This window comes from Anser anser (assembly GCF_964211835.1).
Source record: "Anser anser genome assembly, chromosome: 3".
NCBI classification, from domain to species: domain Eukaryota; kingdom Metazoa; phylum Chordata; class Aves; order Anseriformes; family Anatidae; genus Anser; species Anser anser.
Genome location: NC_139722.1, coordinates 67,505,754 through 67,533,519, shown reverse-complemented (window position 1 = coordinate 67,533,519; position 27,766 = coordinate 67,505,754). Strand labels below are relative to the sequence as shown.

Genomic DNA, 27,766 nt, shown 5'->3' with positions numbered 1-27,766 from the left:
TCTTAGAATAAGTTACAAAATACTTCGGACAATGAAGTGATAAAAGCCCATGTATCTTGAAGAAAGAAAATTTTTCTGAATGTGAAAATCCCATACGTTTTTTGTGTTTCTCTAAGATGTTCATTTTCTAGAACTGGAGTTTCTCCATAGTTTACTAATATTAGTACAGTGAAGTGATGTTAATTTAGCAAGAATTTGAGCTAGTTCGTATCTGCAGTTATGTCAAAAGCTTTCTGAAGAACTTGAAAATTTCCTAAACAAAAAGAGGAAGAAGTTTTTGAATTGGTAATAAATTGTGTATGCCACTACCTTTTGAATTGTTAGTTAAAGCAGCATAAAAGCTATAAACCACTGCACAGATAATAACTACAGTTATTACCCACAAATTGTTTTCGATTCTTTCCAGCAAGAGTCTGCGTGCCTAAGTAGTAATACTTGCCTGTGAGTACCAACTGCAGGGAAACAACTGAACTGGCACTGTGCTATAGTTAAACACTTATCTCTTTTCTGTAATTTTAACTGGAATTTATGTAACATGAATACTCCCATAATTCTGTGAAACTTAACTGGAAATTAATAAGAATCTACAGTTAGGATATGTGGTGCCTGAATGCTGACCTTAGCAAATGAGTCAAATTACTTTGTTTCATGATGAACAGAACCAAGGAACTCCCAGGGGTTCTGAAGGACTTTGCTCTAGCTTCAAAATGGAAGCACTCATTTGGGTGGGTGGGAGGCTGGAGAGCAGCCCCACGGAAAGGGATCTGGGGGTTCTGGTCGATGGCAAATTGAATCTGAGTCAGAGTGTGCCCTTGGGAGCCAGGAGGGCCAACCGTGTCCTGGGGTGCATCAAGCATGGCATTGCTAGTCAGTCAAGGGAGGGGATTGTTCCACTCTGCTCTGTGAAAGGTCTAGAGAGGAAGTATGAGGAGCAGCTGAGGTCCCTTGGTTTGTTCAGCCCCGAGCAGAGCAGGCTGAGGGGAGGCCTCATGGCGGCCTGCAGCTCCCTCACGAGGGGAGCGGAGGGGCAGGCGCTGAGCTCTGCTCTCTGGGGACAGCGACAGGACCCGAGGGAACGGCATGGGGCTGGGACAGGGGAGGGTCAGGCTGGGGGTTAGGGAAAGGGTCTGCACCCAGAGGGTGGTCGGGCACTGGGACAGGCTCCCCAGGGCAGTGGTCACGGCACCGAGCCTGACGGAGTTCAAGAAGCGTTTGGACAATGCTCTCAGACACAGGGTCTGATTTTTGGGTGGTTTCGTGTGGACCCACAAGTTGGACTTGAAGTTCTTTGTGTGAGTCCCTTTCAGCTTGGGATATTCTATGATCCTTTGACTACGTACTTCAGTTGTTTGCCTAGGTTCACAGAGAACCATAATAATAATAATAATAATAAAAAATAATAAATCTGAGAAATCTGAATCAAATTGCACCAGCTTTCAGCTTGAAGTGGTGGAGGGCATGATGTATTTCAGTGGATGTTTCACAACAATGTTGTTTACCTACCTGCCTTTCCTTGTATCTGTTTCCTTAGTGAAGAAACTACGTAGAGAAAGCTTTTGGTTTAGAAAATAAATGTTTCTGTAACAAGTCATTGTGCTGAGGCTTGTGCAAAGGAGTGAAATTTTATATTTATTTATTTATTTATTTTCCTGCTGGGACATACAGAGGAACTAGATCAATGGGTTGAGGTAAATTAGGACCTTTCAGTGGAGTCTTCCAAGGTGGAAATAAGCATTCCACATGCCACTTTTTCTGGGACATTGTTGTATTATGGGTTGTGAATTTTTTTCAACTGACTCATCACGAAGCCTATAATCATCTGTCTCTGGCCAAAGAGGGTTTAGAGAGTTTAGACCTGCTTTCATACGAGATCCTTAAAGCACAGTCTGCTTCCAAATGCTTCTTGATCCTTCCAGACCTGGGCCTTCACAATGTCAACTCCAGTGTCCTCTTGCATCACAGCTCTACCAAACCTTCCTACCTAGTGTTATCCACACACCTCATCTAGACCCTTCTCACTTATACTAGCAATTTCTCCAGTGCAAATAACCATTGTGGAACAGGTACTGAACCTTTCACAGGAACCTGTTTTCTCCTCCCAGGGCAATCTTGTTTTTCTCATTCCTGACTGCAGTTACAGTGCTGTTTGCAACATAGACAGAAATATAAAGGACTGAACAAATAACATGAGCTCTGTCTTGGATGCCAGCGGCTGAGAGCCCCTTCCGTGCTGGTCCCAGGAGAGAACATGAGCCAAAGAACTGAAAGGTCTGATCCTGACATAAGCAAGACATATGAGTTATTCATAACTGAGTCAGTGAACCCTGAAACCTTCATATCTCTCCTGCAAAACTTGGATGCCTTCTTGAACAAAGATTGTGAGAACATCTCTTGAAAGACGTTTTATAAATTCCTTAGGATCAACTGTTACTTTTTGAAAGATATTTCTTGAGGTCTTTCAGAAAGGAAAATGATACAGAAGGAAATACTTACATACCTATCTTTTAACTTCATTACAAAAGAGTAAATAAATACACTGTTGAAAACCTGAAATATATCTAGTTGTATCAGACCAAGAGAAATAAGCACATGCATGCTACCTGCCAGGCTGAGCTGTTTAACTGAGGTTATGAGTACTGGTCTCTAAGGGAGCATTTTTAGAGTTCAACACACTGATATTTCGTGTTTCCAGGCAATGCTGGAATGCCTCACCAACCACTCCCTGGTTTTCAGTAAGTCTAAAGGAATTAAGACCACCAAGACTTTGTACCTTTCTGAGATTTGGCTCAGGTTTTAGTATTATTTGCACCAGGGGTTTTGGAAATGTTACCTTCTCTTGGAAACTTACTTTTCTCTTGATAGTAACATTGGCTAGAAGTATATGGGAACCGCAAACTTACTGTAATTAACTGATCAGTCTGGAGAATTCACACAACAATGAAGTATGCAACTTTCCATACACCTGGCTTAAGTTTATTGCCCAAATATAATTTCTCATTTCCATACTAACCTTGAAGCCATGTTATGGAAACTCTCTGTAGTGGAAGTCTACAGATTGAGAATATCCTGCATGCTAAAGGTTGGCTTTGTTATGTGTTACTGGCAGTTTTTAGAGCAGTAAGGAATTAGTGAAAATATTGAACACATTATTTCCTAGAAGATAGACTGGACCTCATATTCTCATAATTATGGATCCTAATTTTTTGAGCTTATAATTCATATTGGAATTCTCAGATATAAGTCACCACCCGGGTTATTGCCGTTTTGCAACCTATATCTGAAATTGACAGTACCAGTGTTTAAAAATGCTGTTCATTGCTCTGATCAGAGATCTGGGTATCTGTCTTTTACAGCCTAGACCAAGGCCATCATAATTGGTTAAAGCTGTGCGTGCATGCATGTTTTTATATCTGAAACATCTATCTACTGCAGTCAAGAGGACAGGAAATGAGAGCACCATTTCCCTCCCATGTGCCAGAGAGATACAACCATGATTAAGATCAGTTTGCAGCAGAGAAACAACTAGAGTTAATAAAGAACATCTAAGCTGGAATCAGCAAGTGACTGGCGTGCAAGACAACCATTGGCAACAGAGTTTCTACACCTATGCGCGCTTGTGCTAGAAGCATTGTCTTAGTCATAAATGCTCTTTGCCCAGATCTTTATACACCAACACTAATGAAACAAAAGTACTTCTTGTGCTCTACTGCACAGAGGCTTCTGGCTATCTATTTTCCTGCATAACTGCATTTAGCTATATACATACTATTTGTGTTACGTTAGTGACCAAGGAACATAGGATAGGAAAGAGTTCCCAAACTCACGGAGTCCAGTCCTCTGCTAGTCAAGGCTTTCAACAGCCTTATTCGTACAATATTCCTATTTCAAAATAGGATAAACTGTTTTCATCCTTTGCTCCTGGGTAAGCCTGTTTCAGAAATTCATTTGTGTGATGGTTAAAAGCCAATCTTATTATTGCACTGGCATATTCCTGATCAGTGTTATAACTGATAGGCCTCTGTGGGCCTTGACCTTTGCTTAGGTAGCTTTAGCTCAAAGCTTGATGTTTTTACCCTCTTCTCCACACAACCACGCTTTTTGCTTTTTCATATTTCCAACTGATGAGCTGCAGCTTGTAGAAGGAATTATTCTCCTTAGTCCCTGAAACTTTGTCCTGTGTGATTTCATTCTGGGACTGCGGCTCTGTGTTCAAGGTCATCCTGCATCTTCTGTGTGGTAGTCCAGTCATGCTCTTAATTAATGGTATGCATCAACTTTGAATGATCGGTGTATTTAATCAGAGTAATTCCTGTTGTACTTTCTGTGCTGAGACAAATAACGAAAATATCAAGTAAAATTGGTCACCAAACTCACCTTGGAAGAAATCCACCAGTAGCTTGTCCCAGACCTAGAAGCTCTTTCAAGCCAATCTATTGCTGTCTTCCCTGTTAGCCACTTCTGCCTTGTTTTAATTACTATATTTTTCCATTTTAGCAAATAATTTCCCTTGGGATATTATAAAGCTGTCTTTTTTTAAAAGTAAGGTTCTGGAACATTAGACGTATCCTATGTTATTTGTTTTTTAAAGTATCTATTATCAAAGACAGATGTCAGGTTAGTTTGATGCAGTCTGTTTAACCATACCTCATGTATATGGTATCCCATTAATCTCCACATTTTTAATTTTTTTCCTTTAACATTTGATTTTGAAAGCCTTTGATTACTATGAAGGCCATAGATCTGCCACCTCCTACAAATAGACTCCCTCAATATTTTCACTCCTTCTTTAAACATAGGTATTACTTGTTATTCACAAGATGCATAGCATCATCCCGGCTTCCCTATTTTTAGTTGGAACATTACTAAAATTCTTTCTCTTGTGTTTCAATTTCATACACCAGGTTTTAATTGTTGTGGGATAAAGAAAGTTTAGCCCTCTGCTGGGCATGAGTGCAGCTCAGTTTGCACCCACCTCAGATGTGGTCATTTTCTAGTCACTGTTTCCTTTCCTGCCTTACTCTTTCCTGCTGAAGATAGACAGATTTCAGCCTGGGCCACTTGTGTCCTATAGGACTAGCTTTACCATGAGCTATAGAGTCTGAATCTGTGCGTTGTAGTGAATATTTGTTGATGCTGTAAGTGGATCAGATGGAGCTGGAGACACCAGGAAGGACTGGCAGCTATTAGCTGTTAATCAAGGAACTTACCTTAGCTGAGGCATACCCAAGTTCAGTTTCCTTGCCTGAAGCTGACAGAGCAGCAGACTTCATCTCTCTCTCCTACATCATGGATGAATATCCTGATGTCAAGCTATTTCTTTTTGCCCTGCGGTGTTTCTTTCTCAGCATTCTGGCAATAAATAAATAAATAAATAAAATAGCGTAATGTAAAAGAACATGGTTTCATTCTGATAGAAAGCAAAATAGTTTTGAAATCTCAGAAATGTGGCAAAATGGAAAAACGATTTTCCATATTGGTGTAGGAGATATATGTATATATATGTATGTATTTTGTTACCAAGGTCAGGACTGCCTGTGCCTGTCATAGTGTCAAAACTACTTGCAGAGAGTGGTTATCAAGTGATGCACAGAAGTGCTGCTGCCAAGAGCTGAAAATGATGCCCCTGCAACACTCTTAGTATGTCTTGGAGTAAGAGACTGCTGTGATGTCTTCTGCTGTAGATGTGGAAGGAATTTTTTATTTGATTTATTGTTGTTACTAGAGTGGCAGATGGAAACACACCCTCTTTTTGTAGTTTGAAAAGGGGGTGGTTAACCACCTACATAGTGCTTGACATTTGATAACACTTGACATGCCTGATATGAGGATTTGACATTTTTGAAATTGGTGAGAAAAATCTAAAACAGAACAAATTCCAAAGTATTGGGAAAAAAAAAAAAAGGAATTATAAATGAAAGAAGATTCTCAGTTCCTACTTCCTTTGTTTGCAATGAGTGCTGAAGTGGTAAGAGCTGCACTGACTAGAAAGTAATTAAGGTTTCTTTGTTAATTAAACAGAAAAAGGAGATCAGTGACATTTGCATTTGTTGATGACTTCTTTATGGTAAATGAGTTGTCGGATGGTCGATGTTGATGTTTTCCAGTTGATTTCCTTTGGTTTCTTGGCTGGGATTGTAGCACAGATTATTATTGTCTCGCACATCTGTTGAAGGATATGTTTCCATTGTACCTCATCGCTCACAAACATTTGAATGTCTTCCATATTGACCACTTGTACGTGCATCACCACAGAGATGTGGAAAAGACATTTCTGTAGGCGTACAAAGCTCTTGGATGTGCTGTATATGTTTATCTTTCTCAGTGATTGTCCCATCTGTGCACTCTGTGCCTACTTTAAACTGAATAATTAGTAGTGAGGAGCATGACTTAGGAAGTACCCTTTCTTTCAGCTTTTAGTGGTTACATTAACACTTCTTTCTTTTCACCGTATCTGTTGAATGATACTGAGTTGTGTATCTGCCTGCCAGCAAGACACAATATTGCAGGAATAATGGCGTTAGGGAGGAGATTTAATCAGAACATTTGCATTTATTGGTCCAAACCCTGAAAAACACACCACACCTTCTCCTTTGGCGATGACTCTCCTTTGGTAGCTGAAAGTGCTGAGCATTGTTAAAAACTAAGCATAAAGCTTGGTCCACGTCATATGATTTAACCTTTTCACACAATGGCATTTTGTCCCTGTACTTTTCCGAGGGTTTTATCATTTATCTGGGGTTGCTACTTTCCTTGCTCACAGCAAGCTGACTTTGCATTTAACATCTGGAGACACTCTGGTTTGCTAAATAAGAAGCAGCTATCTGCTTCTGAGGATGCTGTCCTTCCCAGGTGGAAGCAATATACATTTCCACTCACCATGGATGAGTGTGTATGTGTGTGAACAGGACAGAGGGGTGTGCATTCAGTATCATGTGCTGCAGTAGAGAAAAAATATTTTAAAAGATTTAAACCAAGTTATGTTTAACCCAGCATTATTAGTCCCTTTTTTCTTCCAGAAAGGTTTATCACAAATGTATCAGTAGGATAAATATAATGTACTGCTGTAATGGAGCTGTATAGGCAGACCTAGCCATGGCATACTTGCCACTACTATGCTGGACAGTCTCTCAGGCAATATAGTTCCTGCAAAGTAGTCCATGTTTTCTCTAACTAGTCAGTAAAGTAATTGTACTGAGGTAAGGAACGTCAGAGGTGGTTAAGAGGAAAAAAAGAGTTGCCAGGAAGTGCTGATTTGACCTTGCATTTGGATGTTTTTTAGGAATGTGAATCTACTGGCATACTCTACTGTGCAAATTTCCAGCAAAGATCCAGAATGTTATATACTGGAACAGTTTTCATACATGCACATCTGTAACATTTCTCTCAATTCCGTGCACACTCTCTATTGTTGTGTTACTAGTTTTGCCTGAGAGGATGGTGGTTACCCGGCCTGTAAGGTAGCGCAACTTGAACATCTTTGTTACATGAATCCTGCAGTAGAGCTGTAAAAGTTTAAAGAAAATACAGTTTGTATGGTTACTCCTCTTGTTATTCCCCTTCCACTTAGTGCTACAAGTAGAGAGAATTTCAATATTAAACTTGCTATTGTGTTGTGTCCTTAGGCTTTGCATTTGAAATTATGCATCCTCTAAATTAGTGTTCATTTTTCTTCACCCCTTGACATTTTTTTTTTTAGCTATGCAGCTGATGTTGATGCTTCTCTGCTCTTTGGGAATAGTTCAATGGTGTGTAGGAGTAAATCCAGAGGAAGTCTGCTTCTATAGTAAAAGGAGGAAAGGGAGACAGGATATGGATGCTAAACTGATCAACAAGCCATGCTTCCTTCCTTCCCTCCCCATGTTAGTTTGGCAAAAAGCATGCAGTAGGATGTCCTTTCTCACCTTGGATCCTTTCCGTGTAACTTTTTTAGTTATTACTAAATAAAATTACTGTTGCTTACCTTAACTACAATCAGAAACACACAGTGTCAATAGCTAATGCTATAAAACTGGGCAAGACTATATAGGCCCACTTCTGACAGCTGTATAGGCTACAAAGAAGAAAAAAAATGGATGAGGGTGAGAAGAGGAAAAGCTAGATCATCTGGAAAAAAAGAAGTGGTACACTGTTTTGTTTGTCTGCCTTGGCTGTTGTTATTTCCAGTTTGTTCTGATCATGTTACCTACTAATTGTTTTACCTTTTTGTCCTCTTCCTATATTTATGCTTTTGCTTCATTGCTTATGTAGGTTAGTTTTACTTCCTGTTTTGTTAAGGTCTGATATGTTTGACGGTCACTTTGTAAAATCAGGGAAAGGTATCTCTCTAAGGAGAAAAACAGACAATCTCAGGTGTGTGCTGTTTGGAGGTAAGGGGAAGAGGTGCATTTTTTAAAACCCAGAAGGGAATTAAAAATAGCACAAATGGGAAATAAAGTCTATTCATGTTTTAGGGGTTGGCTTACTTTTTGTGAGCCCAGGAGCTGACAGTGGTTGAAGTCAGTAGGTGTTCATGTGGACCCATATTCAGAAGAGGAGCTCAATATGACTTTAAAAGTCCTTAGGGTAAAAGAAAATTATTCAGGCATGGTGGAGGAAGAAGGGTAGAGGAATAATAAAATAAACAGACAAGGTAGGCTCCTTGTTAAATTCTTAATGAAGGTGGGTAGATGTTTGGTGGAGCTGTGTAAAATGTGTTATTTTTCTGCAAAGTTGGTAACTCTCAGGGTATCTGAGATACCAGGAGCTACACCTGATACCAGGAAGGAAAGGTGCAAAAGCTTGGGGGGAGGAGAGTGATGGGACACTGGTCCTACACGGATAGGGAAATGACAGAGTAATCCAGTCTTTGGTACCTGAGTGGAAAGTGTCAACCTTGACACTTTCCTTGACATAGGCTCCTTAATAACATATGGAAAAATAAAGTTTCAAGATGACATCACGCTGAGTCATTTCCTCACAGTATCCTCAGGGAGAAAGCAACATTTGCATCTTTCTCTCTGGCTTTCTTGTGAAGCATTTCTGCCATGTTTTGTCTTCCCAGGACAGCCCCCTGTGGGCTGCAAGGTGGTCTTTTGGGCCTAAAATTCCCACTTCTCTCTCCATTTCAGTCTGTGTCTGCGAATCCTCGCTGACAGAAGCTGCTTCCGCGCTGTGGGGACAGGACAGCAGCAAGTCCCTGCCCTCAGCCAGATTTGCAGAGTGAAGCCAGATTGCAGAGAGATCGCTGAGCTGACCGGGAAAGGGAGGTTTGGTCGGTAGCTCTCCATCAAAATGAGATGGTGCAGAGGATGCAACAACTGCTTCATATTAAAAATGAAAATGCCAAAAAAAAAAAAAAAAAAAAAAAAAAAAAAAGGCCTGCTTCAGGGTTTAAGCACCCAGGTGGAGAGGGACTGTTGTCCTTCATGATTTTATTATTGCAGTCTCTCATGATTCTACTGCAAGATGAGCGCTACTTGTTCCAATTATCACCTCAGTTTCTGGAGTCAGTGATTAAATGCGAATCTCAGCTTTCACTTAAAAATAAATCTCCAGCATTTGTAGGTGTTAAGGAAAGTTTGAAAATGTGGTGTTAATTATGCCCTAGAGGCTTACAGGATAGAAGACAAAGTATCAAATTAAAACAACAACAACAACAACAAAAACCAAGCACCAAACCTTCATTTTATTACTATTTTGTAATATGAGGTTGCTAAAAATCTTCATTAGTGTTTTGGTATCTGCTTTATTATTTTAATGGCTTGGGTTGATAACACTGCAGATCAAAGATCAGAGGAATTTTACTTCAGTTCTTAGAGTTTTAATTAAAAATGTCTCTACAGATTTTAAGCAGCCAATTGAGGAAATGTAATGAGAAAAATTCCTTATTTTATATGAATGTTCAGCATTGTTTGATAGATCTTGAGCTTACACAAATGTTATTGATAGCTACAGCCTGTCAATGGGGAGAGTAGGGCAGTGCCTCTTACTATTTTTTTTATTTCTTTTTTTTTTTGCATTGTACCAGGTGCTACGTATTTGGACTCCAAACTTAGTAAAATTGGTACACTGTTGGTAAGAGGAAGAGATTTTGTGATTTTGTCGGTATTATTTGCCTTGTTCCAAGGCAAAATTCTCTTTTCTTTTTAAATCTTTAAGGGATTCAGTACTAAGTCCTGTCAAATAGTGTGCTCATCCAAGGAGAACTACTGAGTGCATTTAATTATCCTCATTGGTTGTCTCAGCACAGAGTGTGCTGATTATAGATAATGCTACCTTAGAAAGCGTGCCGCTAGCAAGAACGTGAGGTTTATTTTTGTAGATCAGATACACTTATTGCTTCAGATGGTCTTAGAAGTCCAGCTTGTTGTTTTGAAAGCAGAGTTTGCAAGCATAGTTTCTCTTGTTTTGACCTCTTGTGTTATTTTCCAGGTGATGGGGGTGAGTGGCAAATCTTGTATTCCTTCTGTCCCCCTATAGTAATTCTGCTAGACATTGAAAATATCTGCAGATAAAAGCAAATGCTTTTGCTGTTCCTCTCCTCTAACCTTCTAAATTATTTGTTTTCTCTCAAATGCAGATTTTAGTAATGTACCCGATGTCACATCCAGCTTGAAAAGGAGCAGTACTGATGGCACTCTGGACCAAGTGCCACACAGGGAGAAGACTGATCCACCTTTCAGGGTAAGAACATGGTTGATGTAACAATCCTTATAAACAAAAAGGCAGCGGTGTCTTACTGTTAATGCTCTGTGTTCTGGGGGGAAGAATGTAGTGTATGGTACTAATTTGGAAAAATTTAATGCCTATTAGTGTACTTAGTGTTTTGTTATCTTGAGGTCATGCTGACAGATCAGCATCTCAGGAATAGCTGCTGCATCTCCAAAAGCATTGTGATAGGGGCAAATAGCAAGTAGGTGGAAACTCATCAAATTTATCTTCATGTGTTGCTTGAACCCAGTTCTCCAGAGAACAGTGAAACTGCTATAGCTTTTTAACTAATCCAGTTCATGTAATACATACATACATATATATGTATATATAATATATATATATATATTGCTGATGCCTTTAAGGCTTGTTGTTAAGATTGCAGTGAGCATAGCAACACTTCCTTAACATCAGTAATTTCAGACTGGACTACAAACTTTGGGAGACACAGTTTTGGGGAGCCCAGTGACTCCTGCTGTCTAATTTGGGGAACCATTATGCACCTGCAGTTTCTGTTTAATACCAGCTAGAGTAATGGCTACTCAAACCTTCTCTCAGTCAGGGCTTTGGAGACTGAGGCAGGAACCCCCAGAATTAATGTGTCAACCTTTGAATACGTTGGTATTCAAAAAGTACTTTTTTGTCCATTTTGCTCTGTGTCATTCAAACTGCAATCTGAGTCCAGCTCAAGTGCATATTCTTTTGAACCCTCCAGCTGCTAGCATGGGTAGTTTTCACGTCTGTGGCAATGATTTTACTAGTTACTGGCATTCTGACAGCAGAAGTGTTTTTGTTACTTCTGCTGATGAGTTGGTCGTATCTCAAATCAAATCTGTGAGAACACTTGCATTACACAATTACGTAACAAAGAAAAAAGTTTATATAGTTCTGGAATATATTATTGTTTTTTACTAGGTTGAATGAAATTTTTAGATGGGGAAGCAGAGATAAGACAGAAAGGGTAGAAAGGTAAGGAAAATGTAAAATCTTGGAGGACTAAAATGAAGAAGATGCATTGTGCTCCTAGCCATACCTTACTGAGAAGAACTGATCCTCTTTTACATTTAGCATTTTTTTGGTAATTATTTCAGTCCACTATAGGTGACTTTATGCAGTTTCCCCTGAGAGCAATTTGATTTGGGGCCTTTAGCTTATTTCCAGCTTCACAGGGGATTCCCACAAAGGTAATTTGTGTCTTGTGTTCCACCTTGGTTACACTTCTAAAACGTCTTTGCAACCAGTAAAGAATAAATCCTAGGAAGATTTTTCTCACCTTAGGCCCCATTACTCCTTTGGAAGTGGCAATGCAGATTTCTCTACTGTCCAGTTCTAGGATGTATGCTGTGTGTTACGGTCGGGGGTCAAGGCACCTGCCACCTGCTTTGTGAGAACCCAGCCGAGGTGACACCTAGGCTCAGGCAGTGTCTGGCCATGTGAGCCTGGTGCTTGGCAAGGTCCCTCCTGCAGCCCAGGTGCCTTGTGGTGCCCTCCTTCCCAGGGTGCACAAACAGGACCGGGCACCCGTCCTGCTGGAGGGAAGGAGGCTCTTGGGCTTAAACTTCACTTTAGGCAAGAAACAAAGGCTTTGCTTGTCAAAGTCACTCCTGATTGTCCGTGTCAAATACAGCAAATAGTAGGAAATTAGGGAGAGTTCATCAGATTTAAATGCACAGAGAACAATTCATTTAAGGCAGTTGTTGCTCTGAACATGCTAAATTTGTCTTGATGCTCTGAATTATGTGCTGCAGTTGTAGTTCAAAATGAAAGAGGGGAAAACAGACAGGTCTGCTCCCTGTCCTCTCTCCAGCTGAAGATCTGTCACATCTATCAGTATTAATGGCTTGTGCGCAGTATGTTGCAATAACTGCCCATACCATATTGCAAGTCTTGGGCTGGCGCGCGGGTCTGCTAGTGTCCTTTTGTTAAAAACTATCCGAAGCTGTCCTAGTTTTCTTGGTGGAAGGAGGAAGAAATGGCTTGGCAATCAAAGGCAGTCTGACTTGAACTGCAGCTGTAAACGAGTCTGTGACAGCTCTACAATTTATGCAAATGGTTTGTAATTGATTGCCGCCTTTCTGTTGGAGGGTGCCTATTACTGTCAGAGCTTTTGTCTGACCCTTTTGATTTCTCCAATAGATGGAGAATTAAAAAAAAAAAAAAAGCTCACAGTAAATTTAGGAAGCAGCGTATACTATATGTGCTTCAGTGATTGGGTATAAAAAGCATTAAAATGATTTCTGTTTTTATAGCTGTGATTTGGGACTGCTCACCAGATGAACAATAGCTATTGCTAATAAAAGGTAGTCTGCGGAAATCGTGCAGTCTCAGAAAGCACAGCATCTGGAATTTTTTTCCCCCTTTGCCTTCTGTTTCCTGCCTGTGCTAACTTGATCCATGCCTGTGGGAGACCAGTAGTGCAGACACCTCAGTGTTACGCAATGTTGCAGAAGTATGGGGGAGAGAAGATCTGTAGCCACAGCTTTGTGGAGAGGACGTTGGTGGCACTAGGAGGTTCTGAGCACAGCCTGCAACAACAGGCAGTTTGGGATTATTTCAGAGGAGAAGCAGCTAGACATGCTCATTTCCCAGTTGACAACAGCTGTAGATGTAATTACGTGGCTCTGAGGGAGCAGACTCCTTTGAAGTTTGTTTGATTTGTTTCCCATAAAATGTAAGTAAATAAAAAGCAATCTTAAAGCTTTCCATGTAATGGTTGCATGTTTGATTTCTGGATTTTAAGTTTCTCATTTGGAACATTTTTGTTCGGTTGATTTTCATTATTATTCTCTTCAAGGTTAGACTCAACTGAAAATGCAGGGAGGCATTTCGGAAGTAATTTCAAAGGAAAAAGTCTTTTGTTTCATGTGTACTACACTCAAACATGCGCTCATTCATTTTTTGTAGTCCAAGAAATGAATGAATTTTGTAGAGCCTTGTGTTTGTCTTTCATCTGAGTTAACTAATGAATTAGAAGGACAATAGAGGATTATTTTATTCTAGAAACCGAAACTGCTCCTTCAGTTATAAAGTATTATTAAAAACACATGCATGTCAAGAACATCCATTCCAGATGCTCATTAGTTTTGTCAGCTCTATATTCTCTGGGATGTCTCATTTATACCTTTAAAGAAAACTTGCTTTATATTTGTTTTCTCTTTCATTTACCAAGGATAGATGTTATACCCCTCACACATTTTGCTGCAGTACATTTACAAACTGTGTTAAAATACTGTTTATGTGGCAGTGGCAAGTCATCCCTGCAATTGTTGGTTCTGGAGTATGTAGGCGTCCTGTTGACAGAAGAATAGAGGACCTCAGAAAATCGGGGGATTCGGTACACCTGTCAGTGCAATTAGGTTTAGTTGTGTTTAATCATTTTGAGAACTAATTGTCAGTGCCCCTGGTGCTCTGCTAAATCCTAGTATGTTGACAGTTGCCAGGAGTCAAGGTCTCTGTGTATCACAGTAGCATGAAACTGAATGCAGAATGCAACTTTTCGTTTAGTTACTTGTGATTTCTATTTGCAATCCATATCAGTTAGAAATCCTTTCTCTAGCCCATGGTTTCCTCTAAATTAACTTCAGTAGTCTTGTACTACTATGCTTAATTTTACTTTGTATTTGCAATATTTTGAGAATATCCCCTTATGAAAGGTAAGCATAGCTAAAAGATGAAATTTTACCATATATGTAACTCCTATCCTAAGGATAGGAGTTGAGACAACATGTTGTGATCTGATTCTCAGTTACTCTAAATCTTTTGCATATGATCAGAGACAACTATTTTCCAAATCAAAATAAATTTCAACAGAAGGAAAGACAGATCTTCATATAAATGCATCTGTGTGTGTGGGGGGGGGAAGATATATTTTCATTTCAAATATTTTACAGATCATAATAAAAAAAATGTAGAGTAAGCTATGCGAACATGTGAAATAACTATTACATTCTCAGTTATATCATAGAGTATAAGAAAGATGGATAACTTCACACTTAAGAAAAATAGCTAGTGTGATACTTTGTAATCAAGTTAAAAATAGTCAATGAATGCAAAATGGCTTTATGCTGGCATCTTCAAAAATTAACATTGCAGATGCAGAAATGAAAGCTAGTGTGATGAGAAACTTTGAATGTTAACAAGAATTTGCTTTCTACAGAATGGCCAACAGGTTTGATTTCATAAAGTTTTTGAAGTGGTTCTGTATTTCTTTCAAGTAATGAAGAGATTTTGGGAATAAGTTGGGTATAGAGACTCTTACAAAATTGCCTTTGCTTCGCTGTGCAAACCAAAAGTAGAAAAAATATATTGTACAAACTTGTGCATTTCAGAATCTGCTTTTGGATGCTAGAGTTTTTTATGTAATGTCAAATAATCTTTTCAGTGCTTTTGAAGCTTGTGTTTTCTGTTTACTGCGATGCCAGTGTTGGACAGTCCCTCATTTGCCAGAAAGGAGCTCTGGCAGGTGTAGTGAGAAATTGATGTTTCAACTATGATGTTTCGACTATGAGGTTTTATTTCCAGACCATCTAAAAATAAGTGCAACTGAGCATTTGGATTGCGTGTCAGATGGTCCCTGAGTGGTCTAATTGGAGAGATTGAGACTGGGTCAGAAGGCAACACTTATCACAACAAGCTTCCCAAAACAGCGCTTCCAACAAAGGCAAATTGCAGCATGATTTCAAAAAGGACATATTTGTGTTACGTATTAGCTGATTTCACACGGCTATTTCTGTAATAAAAATCAGTGAGTATTGTAACAAGTTTGCTGCATATAGTGTTTTGGCCTCTGGTGTATACAGTGTAGCCATGTACTGGAGGGATGCTCTTCATAAGCTTAAAAAAATAATGATTTCTTGTGAACCCATCTAAAACTAGTGTGGAAGACCCTTCATTAGAAGCAGCACTAAAGCCATCAACTTCTCGTGCAGAAAAGAGTAAAAATCCCCAGGTGTTCTATATGGTGTTCTAGGTTCAAACCTGAGTGTAAAAATGTGTATCCCATTGCTAGTCTGTCTGGACACCCATTTGTTAAAGAAAAGGTGGTGGTTGGTTTGGTTTTGGGGGGAGGAAGGGGGCAATTGCAGCAGCTGTCACAGAATAATGGAAGCTAAAGCAGTTAGTAATCATTACTCATATAGTCCCATCTTAGCAGAAAATTAACATAATTGTTTAATGTTTATGGATGATTTGAATGACATTTCTTCTTCCAGAAGAAAGCAAGTGGATGCTAGAAATGATATATTCCTCTAATTTATTACCTAGAAAATATTGTACAAGCATGTGATCTGTAGCATATGTGCTGTGGGATAGTTCAGGACACCATTATTCAAAACACACCCAACAGCCTTCTATAGGCACTGTCAGTAAATGTAATCCTATATGTTCAGTTGTGGTGGTTTGTTTATTTTGATCTGGTGATGATACTCATCCACTCTCAGAAATGATATAAGGATTATCAGTCTGAATTTGTATGTAAGCACTGGATGGTCGTTAATGGGTACATGTCAAGAAAGGTTTATTCTTCGCCACCAAAGTTAAACAATTTCCTGGTATGCTTTTGAGTGAGAAAGTTAAAGATTTACTAAAATATACCAAGTTGGAAGGAAGATTTGCAATAATATTTTGCATAAAACATCAAAACTGGAAAGTAAAAATTGTGTTTTGATTGCATTTAGGATAGGGTGACTGTGCATATATGTTCAGCATGGGTCTGGTGGTTTTCAGGGCCATATTTCTCTCCATTCACTATAGTGGCATCTGTTCTTGCTAGTCAGCTAGTGATCCCTACCCCCAAAGCATCCCCAAAGGAACATTAATGTTGAAATAAAACTGGGGGGAAACTAAATAAATAAGTGTGTGCAAGGAGTAATTTTGAGCAAAAACAAAAAAATCTTGAAAGGTGAATATTATTAATCAAATAAACACCAATTGTTAAGTTGAAAGAAAGAGAAGTAGAAATGACCAGAAGCTCAACTGGGGACCCTCTGGGAAAAGTAAAACAAGAGGAGTTAAAAACTACCGGTACGCCCATGTGGTCCCAAACCTATTTTATGCATGGAGGCAATTACAGTTAAATGATGTTCATGGTGATAGCTTCTCATTAGCTCTATTTTGCAGTACCCAGGCAGTTCCTGCTTGCACAGCATGTCCTTAATTGCAAGAGAACTGTCTGCCTGAAGGTCTACTCAACATCCATAGGACATTAAGAATTTTTCCCTAATTTCCATCATGAGAACTTCTCTTCAGCAGTTGACGAGATCCAAAAGCTTGGGGAGTAGTCCGCAATTAGCATTCCTTCTTCTGTTCTTTGTAGGAAAGGGATTTAACAATGATAAACGTAGTGCTCTCGAAATCGTGTATACACCTCTTCAATCCCAGTGTCATTTCTTTCCAGATGTGAGATGCATTTAGGGAGTCTGGGAGCTAACATGGGAAAAAAGCATGTTTCTCAGCAGTGGTTTTCCTTGATTCATTTCTGCCTGGAGGGGACAGTTCTGTACTGAAAGCACAACAGAGGCCGTGGGGAGCTCTGTTAATTATTGCACTTCCCTTGCAGACAGCTCAGCCTGCAGTGAGACCAACCAGAGGGGCTGGCTCCAGCAGTGTGGAGCCAAAGCCCTGCTGTCATTGTGCACCCTTTTCAGGAGGGTATCAGTGACATGAGTTTTCACTCATGGCCTATTGGAAGTCTGTAAGCATTTTGCTAATAACTTTAGGTTTCAGTACTTTATTCCATTCCCTGGAGAAAGCACCAAAAGTGATGCACTAGGTTACAGAAGGCTTAAACTTACCAGTGAGCGCTTGCTTCTAACCCCAGTCCTGGATTTCACTTTGTTGCCTTTGTCAAGCAGTTCTTCATATGCAGCAGAGCTATCCTATGGATAACCTAAAATTCGAATACAAGTTGCCTGTCTTGACTAACGTAATGGGGAGCCTTGAAGACATAAAGCTTTAAGCATGAAATGTCCTATATCTAGAGTGAGCCTGTAACCAGACACTAACTCAAGCTCTAGATGGAGAGCTGCATATGTGCTTACTGGTGGGGAGGCACAAGAACGGCAAGAAACAAAAGCAAAAGGAGCTTGTGCAGTTCTTGCATGCAGACAGAGGCGTGAACTTGTGTTGTGCTTTGTGCTGTTACATTGCCTTGCTGGAGCTTGGAGAGGAGGTGGTGGTTGTTTTTCCTCTGACTGAAGGAAATGCCCTCCCAAAAGTACGGTGACAGTTTTCAGTGTAAAATGTGTAGATGGTTTTGGTCAGGTGAAGAAACTCTGTTGATGCTTGCAAATGTAAGAAGCCAGTGAGAGACAAGTTATAGTGCAGCTTGTCTTCCTGGTCTTCTGGGAAAAAAACCTGGGGCTGCAGGTAAAAAGAGAAGCATGTGAGAACAATGTTGGTTCATTGGCACAAAATATGGTTGGCAACGTCACTGGAGATGCTTTTGAGTTGACTGATGAAGGACAGGAATCTTCATTAGCATCCACCACCCTGGGCCTCCAAAGGCAACCTTGGTCACCTGCAGTACAGGACACGATGGCTGCATTTCGCTTTGAAATGGAAGGCAGAGATACCTAGTCATGATGCTGACAGACTTGGGGAAGTGGAAAAGCTCTCTGCCAGCTGTAGATTTATGTGTTTTTTGTTTGTTTGCCTTTTTTTTAAAGACTGAGATACTGTTCCATTACAGTGCTGACAATAACATATGTTTTCCCCCTTGCCACGGAGAACCATTTAAGCACAATTTTAGTGCATGCTGAGGTATGTGATGTGCCCAGCATTTATCCACAGGACACAAAGTCACTTCAAAGTTGCACACAGTGTCGCACACAACGCATCACACACAGGGCACAAAGTCGCAGTACAGGATTTCAGACAACTACTGCATCCCGGGTACCCTTGTGCACTTTTGTTAGGCTTTGATTCCTATTTTCTTCTGTCAGGAATTTGTAGAGCCAAAGGTAGATCTGAAAAGCCAAAACTGAAAAAATCCAGTACCTGCAGGAGATTCTGCAAAAACAAAAAGATACCTAAAAGGAAGGAAGAGGGGGGAGAATTAAGAAATTATGGGATCGGTTGAGTCAGATACTCAGGGAGCTGCCAACAGATTTTCATGTTTCATTACCTGCTGTCCGTAGCGCTTGTGTGCCTGTCTCTGCTTGTCAGCATACTGTGGGCACATCTAGACCTTCATTCACATTCTGATTAATTATTTCCTTCTGAGACAGCCGAATCCCCCTGTAGTGCCCAAGCAAAAGCCCACTGAAACCAGGGAAAGGGTTGGTGTGGAGTTGAGGGGTCTGCCTCTGTCTTTAGAGTGGGATTATTGCATCTTTTAACATCTGAGATTCAATATGCCCGAAAAGGTAAGGGTTGCCTTCTCTGACTCTACAGAAGGCACTTTGCGGAAATATGTTGTGAAAGATGAATGCAACTGCAAAGATAATGTCTTAATGGTTGCCATAGTTTCTAATTCGGCACTCAAAAAAAAGTTTTTGTATTCAGCACAAAACACTTTGGGTGAAAATGTTAAAAACAGTATTTAAGATGCTTGAAATTAAAAATTAAATCAGAATTCATTTTAAACATTTGGAACATTAACTATTTTTTAAGCACTGGAATTAAAGCAAGTGTCTTCATTTTGGTCAATTATGCTTTGAAAATACGTTTTAAAGACATTTTAAAGCATGTTATTAGCATAATAAGAATGACAAAAATACTGAGAAAAATCATCCACCCACATTTATAAGAAGTGAAAAACAAAGTCCTTCTAGATCACTTTAGCGATCTAGAGACCCGCTGAATTAAGCATGAGCTTAGAGATTGCAATGCTTTGAGACTACTAATATGACAGAGCTCCTGTTTAGTCCAAGACACTTATGTATGTATTGTACATATACATACACAAAATATATGTTGCGTATACAAGTTATTTTTCTGCTTCACCAGTGGTCCTGAGCAATGTTAAAAGTTAGCCCACAAGTGCTCAGAGTTGTCCCAGAGGCAAGCCGCTGTTTCCTTTAATTCAAAGTGGATAGAGACAGAGCAAAATTAGCCTTTTACCTTCATGGATTAAGGGCAAAAGCAGGATGGGAAACGAACTCTGTGCAGCTAAGTGCACCTAGATGCATCGGGACAATAGAGGGAAGCCTGCATTGCGAAGGAGGTTACTGTTATGGTAACTATCAAGCCTGGTGCCGCTGAAATGGAAAGATGAAAAACAGATGTCTGTAAAGGGAAAGAGTGTTACTCAAAGCACACAGGAACAAACAATGAGACTGTGTCGTTTTTCCAGTCATCTTAAAAGTATTTCAAGGTGATTGATTATTTTGTGTGTAAATTTTACTTAGGAGGCATATACCTAAAGAGGGATTGAATGTTTGTTTGATGTTTCTGGAGAAGAAGAAATGCTAAAGAAAAGGCTTTTTCATTCATTTGATATTTGATTTGTTTTAGTTTGCGTTTTTTACCTTTTGATTTATCCCAGTCCCTCAATAGAAGTTGGAAATATTACTAAAACATTGTGTTTTTTTTTTCCTAATGAACACACATTAAAAAAAATCTGTTAATTGGTAACATCTTTTAGCTGGCATATGGCTAGCTAATAACTCAGGCTTAATTAGCAAATCTGGGGAAGAATAACTTCCTAATATGGAATTAAAAAGACCTGTCCTGTTTTTTGCCTTTTTTTTTTTTTTTTTTAATCAAGATTGACGATATCGCTTGGACCTGAAATTTGGCAGCCTTTTTTTTTTTTCCGGTCCCAGTGGATGCACTGTGTTTTTAACATATATCTGTTACAAAAACAGAGCTTGAAGTTGCCACAACTCATGCTGATTTTAAAAACAAAGCTGAAACAATGCCTTTCCTGACAGTATAGATAAACTCTTGATAAATGTTGACCTGACATCTGTCACTGATTTTTTCAGCGCCATATGTGGTACTGTAAACGTTTGGTTTCAGAAAACTAGTGATATATTTTTTTCCTTTTTTTCATTCTTGAACTTGATCAGTGGATCCCTAGTATCTGTGGACTACTGCAGAAGCAACCACGAATGATGGATAAGAAAAGTAATATGTACATGCTACACGGTGGTCCATGTAATTGGATTTTTATACCAGGGTGTGTATCCTGAAAAATCTGACTCCTTTGAGACCATTCCTTCAGTTTTCTGTTGCACAGTCGTCTTGCCCAGTAAATCTGATATCTGTCTGCAAAATAGCCCAGTCCTTAAAAAACATCAGCTAAATGAACGGTTCCTACTCCTTTGATGTGTTCTGTGTGCTTTATCAGCAGCATGTTGTTTCAGGGAGCCAGCATCCTTGTTCTTCTGATAGTGTGCTGCCCGGCTGCTGAGGTTTATGGTTTGGCAAATGCTGAGCTGTCAAGTTGTGCTAACGGTTTGGAAAGAGATGGATGTAAGTTTAATTGCAGTAATTAAAGGAGAAGGCTATGTTATTCCCTTGCTTGTAGAGAGGTGAATATCCTTGAAACCTGTGAAGTAGCACACTCATAACCAAGGATATATGAGCCCAGGCTTAGTGTGTCATCTGGATGCAAGAAAAAGGGTTGTGAGAGAGCAAAGAGGTGGTTGGCAAGGGCAGTGCTGAATGAAGCCTTATATCTTAGCATCCTGGCACCCTAGCAGTGCTGTAATAGAGAGAACATGGGAGTTACTGTGTTTTATTATGCCACTGGTATAGTTCTCCTTTTATTAATGAATTGCTTGTCAGTCTTGTAACTCTTCAGCTCCATGGTGTAATGTCCTATAATGTTATATTTAAAGTTGCATTGTGCTTAGAATAGTCTGTGGACTTGATTGTTTTGTGTAAATATATCAACATGGGTACTTTTACTTTCAAGCCTGAATTCATTACTGAGCACAGTTTACATTTCGTTTTATTGATGTAATTACTATGAGAAAGTTCAAACAAAGGACAAGCACAATTATGTGAACAAATCTTGCAGAGAGCTGCCTATTTGTTTCTCATTTTATCGTTGTAAGTTAATTTGTATGCCACACCATTTAGTGGCATATACCCTTGACAGAGCATCAGTACCATTGATAATTCACACTGACCTTCAGGGCAGTCAGCACCCTCTAGATATTTTTAGGTATTTGGCTAATTTTCTCAAAGCACCTGATGTTTTGTTTATGCAGTAAATTTCACAGGCAGAGAGGCAGGTACATTTCTGGGGAGATAAAACCCACATTCCCTTGCTATAACTGCACTTTGTCCAGCATTTACTACATCAGGCAACGTATAAAAAATCTTCTCATCTGGCAGGTTTTCACTGTGTTTGTAGTAATAACGGAAGGCATGGCAGTTTCTTGTGTCCCATTTAAACTGGGACGTTGACAGTGTTTTGTTAATCTGCTGCACAAAAGGAAAAACTTGTGCACTGTGTTTGCATGTGCTGGCACGCTGTGGCTGAGCACAGAGAGAAGGTGTGCTCGTGGGAGACCGAAGCGTCCCTGCCTTCCTTAGAAGGGCCCTTTCCTTTGGCAAACTTTGTATTCACGAGCCACAATGCCCGCCTTCAGGAGGAGTAAAACCAGAGCGAAGAGTTTAGCGTTGGCTCGCAAAACCCAGCAGCAGGCAGCAGCAGCTTACGGCTCCCTGCACAGGATGTTTTCTATGGTGAGTTCATCAGCGGCGGCTGGGAGGGCTGGGGTGGGGGACCGGGCTGCACGCCCCTGCCAGGGTCTCTGTGCTTGGTGAATAGCAGCTCCAATAATCAGGGAGTGGATGCTGGTAACGTGCACTCGGTGGGTGAGTTTATATCAGTGTGCTGCACTGGAAAAGGTTTGGGCTTTCTGAATTTTTAAGGGGGGTGGGGGGGGTGTTGGTTGGTTGTGTATGCTGCTTGCTGCTGAGCTCCAGCAAATGGTTATTTCTTGTGCCCGTCAGAGAAAGGGCTAAGTGACGATCCGGATTTTGACAAGAGGTGGGATGGTTTTAACATGATTCTTCAGCAAAATTTGGAAATGTCCGCAGCATTAATTTTGACCAGTTTTAACCACTTCCCTGGTTTTTGACAAGTAGTTTGGGATTGTAGAAAAAACATGGAAAAATTAAGAACTCCAATCAAGGACTGTCTGGGAAATACAAGAAGACAGTAAATATATTACACAGATGGTAGAAAAATACACGAGCCTTCTGTATTAAAGATTGGCAGCATCAGGATAAGGACCTGGGAAAGCGGAGAGACAATACTTTCACAGGGTCGGGGTTTGGGAAAGTCTGCATTTTGTGCTTTGATGTTACCTGACGAGAGTCTCCGTCCTTGTTGTGACTTGGGCCGTCAGGGTTCCTCTCTCTTTGCTCTTTTTTTATGCTCTTTTCCCTTGTCTTTACATTTTGTGTGGTCAGGGTTTAACCTTGTGCAATGGAAATGATTTCTGGTTTGCATTTACCTTTGATATGCCTTGGATCCGATGACTTCAGTGAGTGATTTCCAGAGAAGCTGAGCACAGCATCTGCGAGCTCAGCAGGAGCTGCTGCTCCTTGGGGCCTGGTTGCCGCAGGCTCTTGGGCCCAGACCCCATCTCACAGACTCGGCTTATAAACGCGTGTAACTCGCGTTTCCACTGAACACCAAAGTCACCCGAGGTTCATTCTGTGTAGCCAAGGAGAATGATGGGCAAGGGAGGGCGCAGGTTTCCCACCACACAATTCATGTTATTGTACCTTAGGCATCGAGTCAGATGAATTGTGTCTTAGTTGGCTTGCACAGCCCTGCATTCGGCCGCCTTTCAGGCCTTGCCCTCTGCTGTCAAGAAGGAGTTAGGGGAGCAGCAAGCCCTCTTCTTACTGCACTTTTGATTTCTGCATAAGTTTGGCGATACCTTCGTGCATTACCAGCAAAGGATAACTTTGCTAATGTAAATCTCACTGAAACTGGGAAGTTCTGACTGAAAGACATTATTTCTCCTTGACTATTTCCCTTTAGCAATTTGTAAAGTGTTCTAAATAAAAGGCAGGCAAGAAAAACAGCTAAACAGAAAAGACCCCCAGAATTTCAGCAGTGTCGGTCAGGAACAGTTTCATCTTCTAAGTGGCCTTGAAGTTGTGGAAAAAAAAAGAAAGACCAAACGAGAAGTTGTGATGAGTGAATCTACTATTTTAACTTCTATTGCCCAAAGCTGAGCAGCAGCCTTGCCCAGAAACCCATGGTGAAAATCCCACAAGGCTTTTTTCAGTAAAAGTGTGCTGAATTTTTTCTGTCTTAATAAACAGTTTAGAGGAGTGTCTGTACTGTATTGGTGTCCAACATGTGTCTGCTTTCTTCAGCAGTCTTGGGGATCTAAGACTTTCCAGCCTTTTGCATTACTTGGTTACAAAGTATTTGCCAGACTGAGGGTGACAGAGAAGTCTGTACAGTGGTAGACACACAAAACGTGATGGCTGCTAGGCCTGCCTTTGTTCTGGAGAGAAATGTCTTCTGATACAAAAGGAACATGATGGACACCTCCAAAGGCTTTCCTTCTTCACAATGAGGGGTGTAAAAATGTCTCTGGCCAGTTGTTCTTTCTGAAAATCCCATGTAATTGTGTTTCTTCTGCTGACTGGTGCTTCCAGTCTTACTTCCTGGAAAAATATACACCAGACAGCTCTGGGCTGTAAGCTGCTCATTTTTAAAGGATAGAAGACTAATCTGTTTCAGCAGCTTGCTTTCAGAGCATATGCTTCCTCTTTAGATAAAGAATTCAAAGGGTTAGTGATCTGCACATTGGCGTGGTCAGTGTCCTCCACAAGGGTACAGGAATCTGGAAACTTGTCAAAGGACATGCTCCGTTGTAACCTTCCCAAGGAATCTTCCTCAGCCTGAAGAATTTTGTAAGCCTATTCAATATTTCCCTTTCCATCACTTTAAAAAAGAAAAACACACAAAACACCACCACTACCAACAACAACACAAAAAACCCACACCAAACCCTACTGACAGAGTACATGAGGTGTATAAATGAGAGTAGAATAAACAGCAATGAGCAGAGACACTGTAACACTAATTGACCTTGTGCAGCATTTTTTCTCAATCACTATCATTCAGTAGAAAGTCATGGGGTAGCCATGAAATTGTTGTGCTAATGCTTAACCACTGCTGATTAATGTCTTCTGCACTCTCACCAATTAATTTTATGGAGATTTTTAATTCTGGTGGGGATAGCATAGCCGCAGATGATGATATGCTTGTCTGCAAGGAGCAAAGAAAATCTGTAAGACATTCCTTGTAAGAGTGTCTTTTGTTCACTTTGAAGGAATAATCTCTAATATTTCTTCTCATGAACATTATAGAAAATGGGGCATGCTTCATTTTACAAGCTGAGCACCACTGTAGTGGTTGACAGCTATGGGTCAAGCTGACAATTATGTGGACTGGAACTTTCCCTGCTAAGTTTGCTGTGAACAATTCTCATTTATAAGGAATACTCCATGCAAAAAGATGTGGGACCTAATTATGAGTCATAAACATGCAGGGATGAAAAGAAAGTTTCTCAAGGCTGTTTCTACATATCTTTCCATTTTTTAGAGGCTGAGAGTTTATGGGACAAGAAGCTTCCTCCCTTGACTGCTGAGTCTGGTAGAAGGGTTTACACAGCTTTGTTGGAAAATCTGTGAAAGCAGCCAATAAAGTGGAGAAGTGCTGCTTAACTTGATTCTGGAATGCAAGTGCTTGCTTTTCTACAAACCTTGCATAACCTCCCATTCTCTTTCCCAACTTTGCCATTCAAATCTAACACTACTAGTCTGAGTTTTTGGATCTTTAGCCTTAGCTGTCTGCTGTCCAGAGCCAAAGATAAGCCGAAGCTGCTTTGCAGTTTCCTACAGCTGTTGCTGAAAGTGGCGTACATGAGCTCAAGTGATGGATTATGGGGAAGGTTTGTTGCTTCCACTGTATGCTCTTTGACTCTTCTCTATACCCAGCTGCATTGCAGCCTTGGCCACAGTCAGTCACCTGGGCTTTTCTATCCACCAACTAACATAATTTTATTCTGATGGGCTGCATGCTATAAAGTCTGGCATAGAACATTTTTTACTAACGACTCACAGTCGTGGCCTTGTGCAAATAAAAGAAACTGTGTGCTTGAGGACTTTACCAGACGTATTTGAGAGTCAAATTGCCAGTGTTAGGTGCTGCAATGCCATTTTCAGAGCAAATTCAGGGTTAATTCCCACCTTAACTCAAGGATGCAGTGTCAGCTTGGGGCTCCACTTGAGGCTTCCTGGTTCAAGGGCACTGGACTGCTAAACTCTGCTTTGACACCCAAAAAGCCAAGGTAGCTTTGAAATTCCACTTGCAAGCAGTAACAGGGCAGAGCCTGGGCCTTTCCTGCCCACCCACCTGCTATAAAAGATGTGTTCTTAGGGGTTGTCGTTAGAGCCCTCCTAGAAAGATGTTTTAAAGAGCAGGACATTGTTTGGTGTGGGAGGTGGAAACCAGCATCCAGAGCTGCATAAAAGGATAGGGATCCCAACCCAGGTGGTAGGGAGTTTTGGAAAGAAACAGGGAGCAAGAGTTATTTTTATTCCTTTCCATTTGTTCATCATTATGAAGTTCCCCTTGAATACTGTGCTTTTGGTCCAGAATCCAATGTACACCTTGTGGCTTCACTGGCAACATGTATTCTTACATCTTGTATGGTTCTTGCGATGTGTAGGAGTGGATGTGCAATAACTTACGTATGTGTGTAGCTTCTGATTGAGTAGCCTTTCATGATTCTTGGTGGCAGATGCAGCTCCAGCCCAAAACCCGAGGGTATGGAGGACATGTAGCATGTTCTCCAGCATCTGCCTTTCCTACCCCTTTGTGCTGTGGTGATTGACGAGGAATAGAGAACTTTGTACTCCTCCTGGTAAAACTATGCATGATGATGATGATGTTTATGACTGGCTTTCAGTAGGCCGTCTCATGTCCTTGATCTAGTACCCTTGATCGGGCATCATGTTGATGTAAATCAGGCTGCCCACACACACCTTGAGCTGTAGACAGCGTAAAACCTGAGTCATTCAGATACAAACGCAAAACTTTGACATAAAAAACAACGAAAACAAAACTCAAGTACTTTAGAGCTATTTAGAAGTTGTTTTAAAATCCCCCCCCCATTTGCTAAACGAAGTTATGATTTATTTACAAAGCACTAAATATTTTAAGTAGCACAAAGATTTTTTTTTTTCTTTTTTCTTTTAACATACTCCATCAGTGTGTATCCGTAACTCCAACAAACACCATTCAGTTCACATTTCATTTTGTCAGGTCCTAATAAATGCTGTAAATACAGTATATATCTGAATTTCAGAGTCCTGAAAGCTGTCATTAGATAGGATTGTGGAGGATGGTTTCACATCTTAGTGATGGAAGTAACAACTTTTTTTTAGAGGTGGTGGCATTGCTCAAAACTGGAGGCTGGGAAGCTCTGGAGTGATACGGACTACGTGGCAAGTTTTTGACATTTTAACATTTATTTCCAACAGAGAGGTGTGAGGGATGTATCTGTTTTTTTCACATGAATGGCTGAGATTTAATATTGCTAGTACATTTAGCCTCCACCTTACAGAGGGTTTAGTATAGCTCAGTTCCATTTCAGAATAACTTCTGCATTTGCTCATTTGATGACACAGGATGTTGGTGAACTTCGCAGTTCCACCTAATCAGTGGTGAATCAGGAGATCCAAAAAGGGCCAATTGAAACAGCTTTCACACAAAATTAGTACAGATCAAGACAGTTCTGAAATGCACTCATGCCCTGATTTCTTCAATGAAACAAGATTTCCACTTGAAATAAGGCAGCATTCATGTAGTCCTCATTTGAGTGCATTCACTAAATAGGAAATAATCAGTGGCACAGCATGTGCAACTGTCCAGTATCTCGGAGAGAGTGCGTAAGACAGAAGCACTTAAGAAAAATTGTTTTATGTAGTATAAAGAGGTGGATACCAACAGTTGCTAAGGTAGAACTGGGTAATGGTAGCAATATTCCAGGAAAATGTTAGCAATATTCAAGAAAATGTTATATATGAAAGAGAACAGTGGAATGATTTTCAATCTAAGCATTATTGCCTGAAAAAGCTGCTC

At 40.3% G+C, this 27,766-nt stretch overlaps 1 protein-coding gene across 5 annotated transcripts in view; it reads left to right on the top strand.

The window, feature by feature from the left end:
- The window catches only part of TIAM2 (TIAM Rac1 associated GEF 2), a 137,896-nt gene that overhangs the window by 96,234 nt on the left and 13,896 nt on the right, over nt 1–27,766 (top strand). For 2 of the 5 annotated variants that reach the window (XM_083830958.1, XM_083830959.1), the window contains one exon: nt 10,559–10,662. In XM_083830958.1, the coding sequence (XP_083687084.1) occupies nt 10,559–10,662 (104 nt within the window). Of the gene's footprint in view, nt 1–10,399; nt 10,420–10,558; nt 10,663–11,114; nt 13,361–21,866; nt 22,330–27,766 lie in introns of those variants that run through there. The other 3 variants (XM_083830962.1, XM_083830961.1, XM_083830960.1) reach the window with 3 other exon arrangements.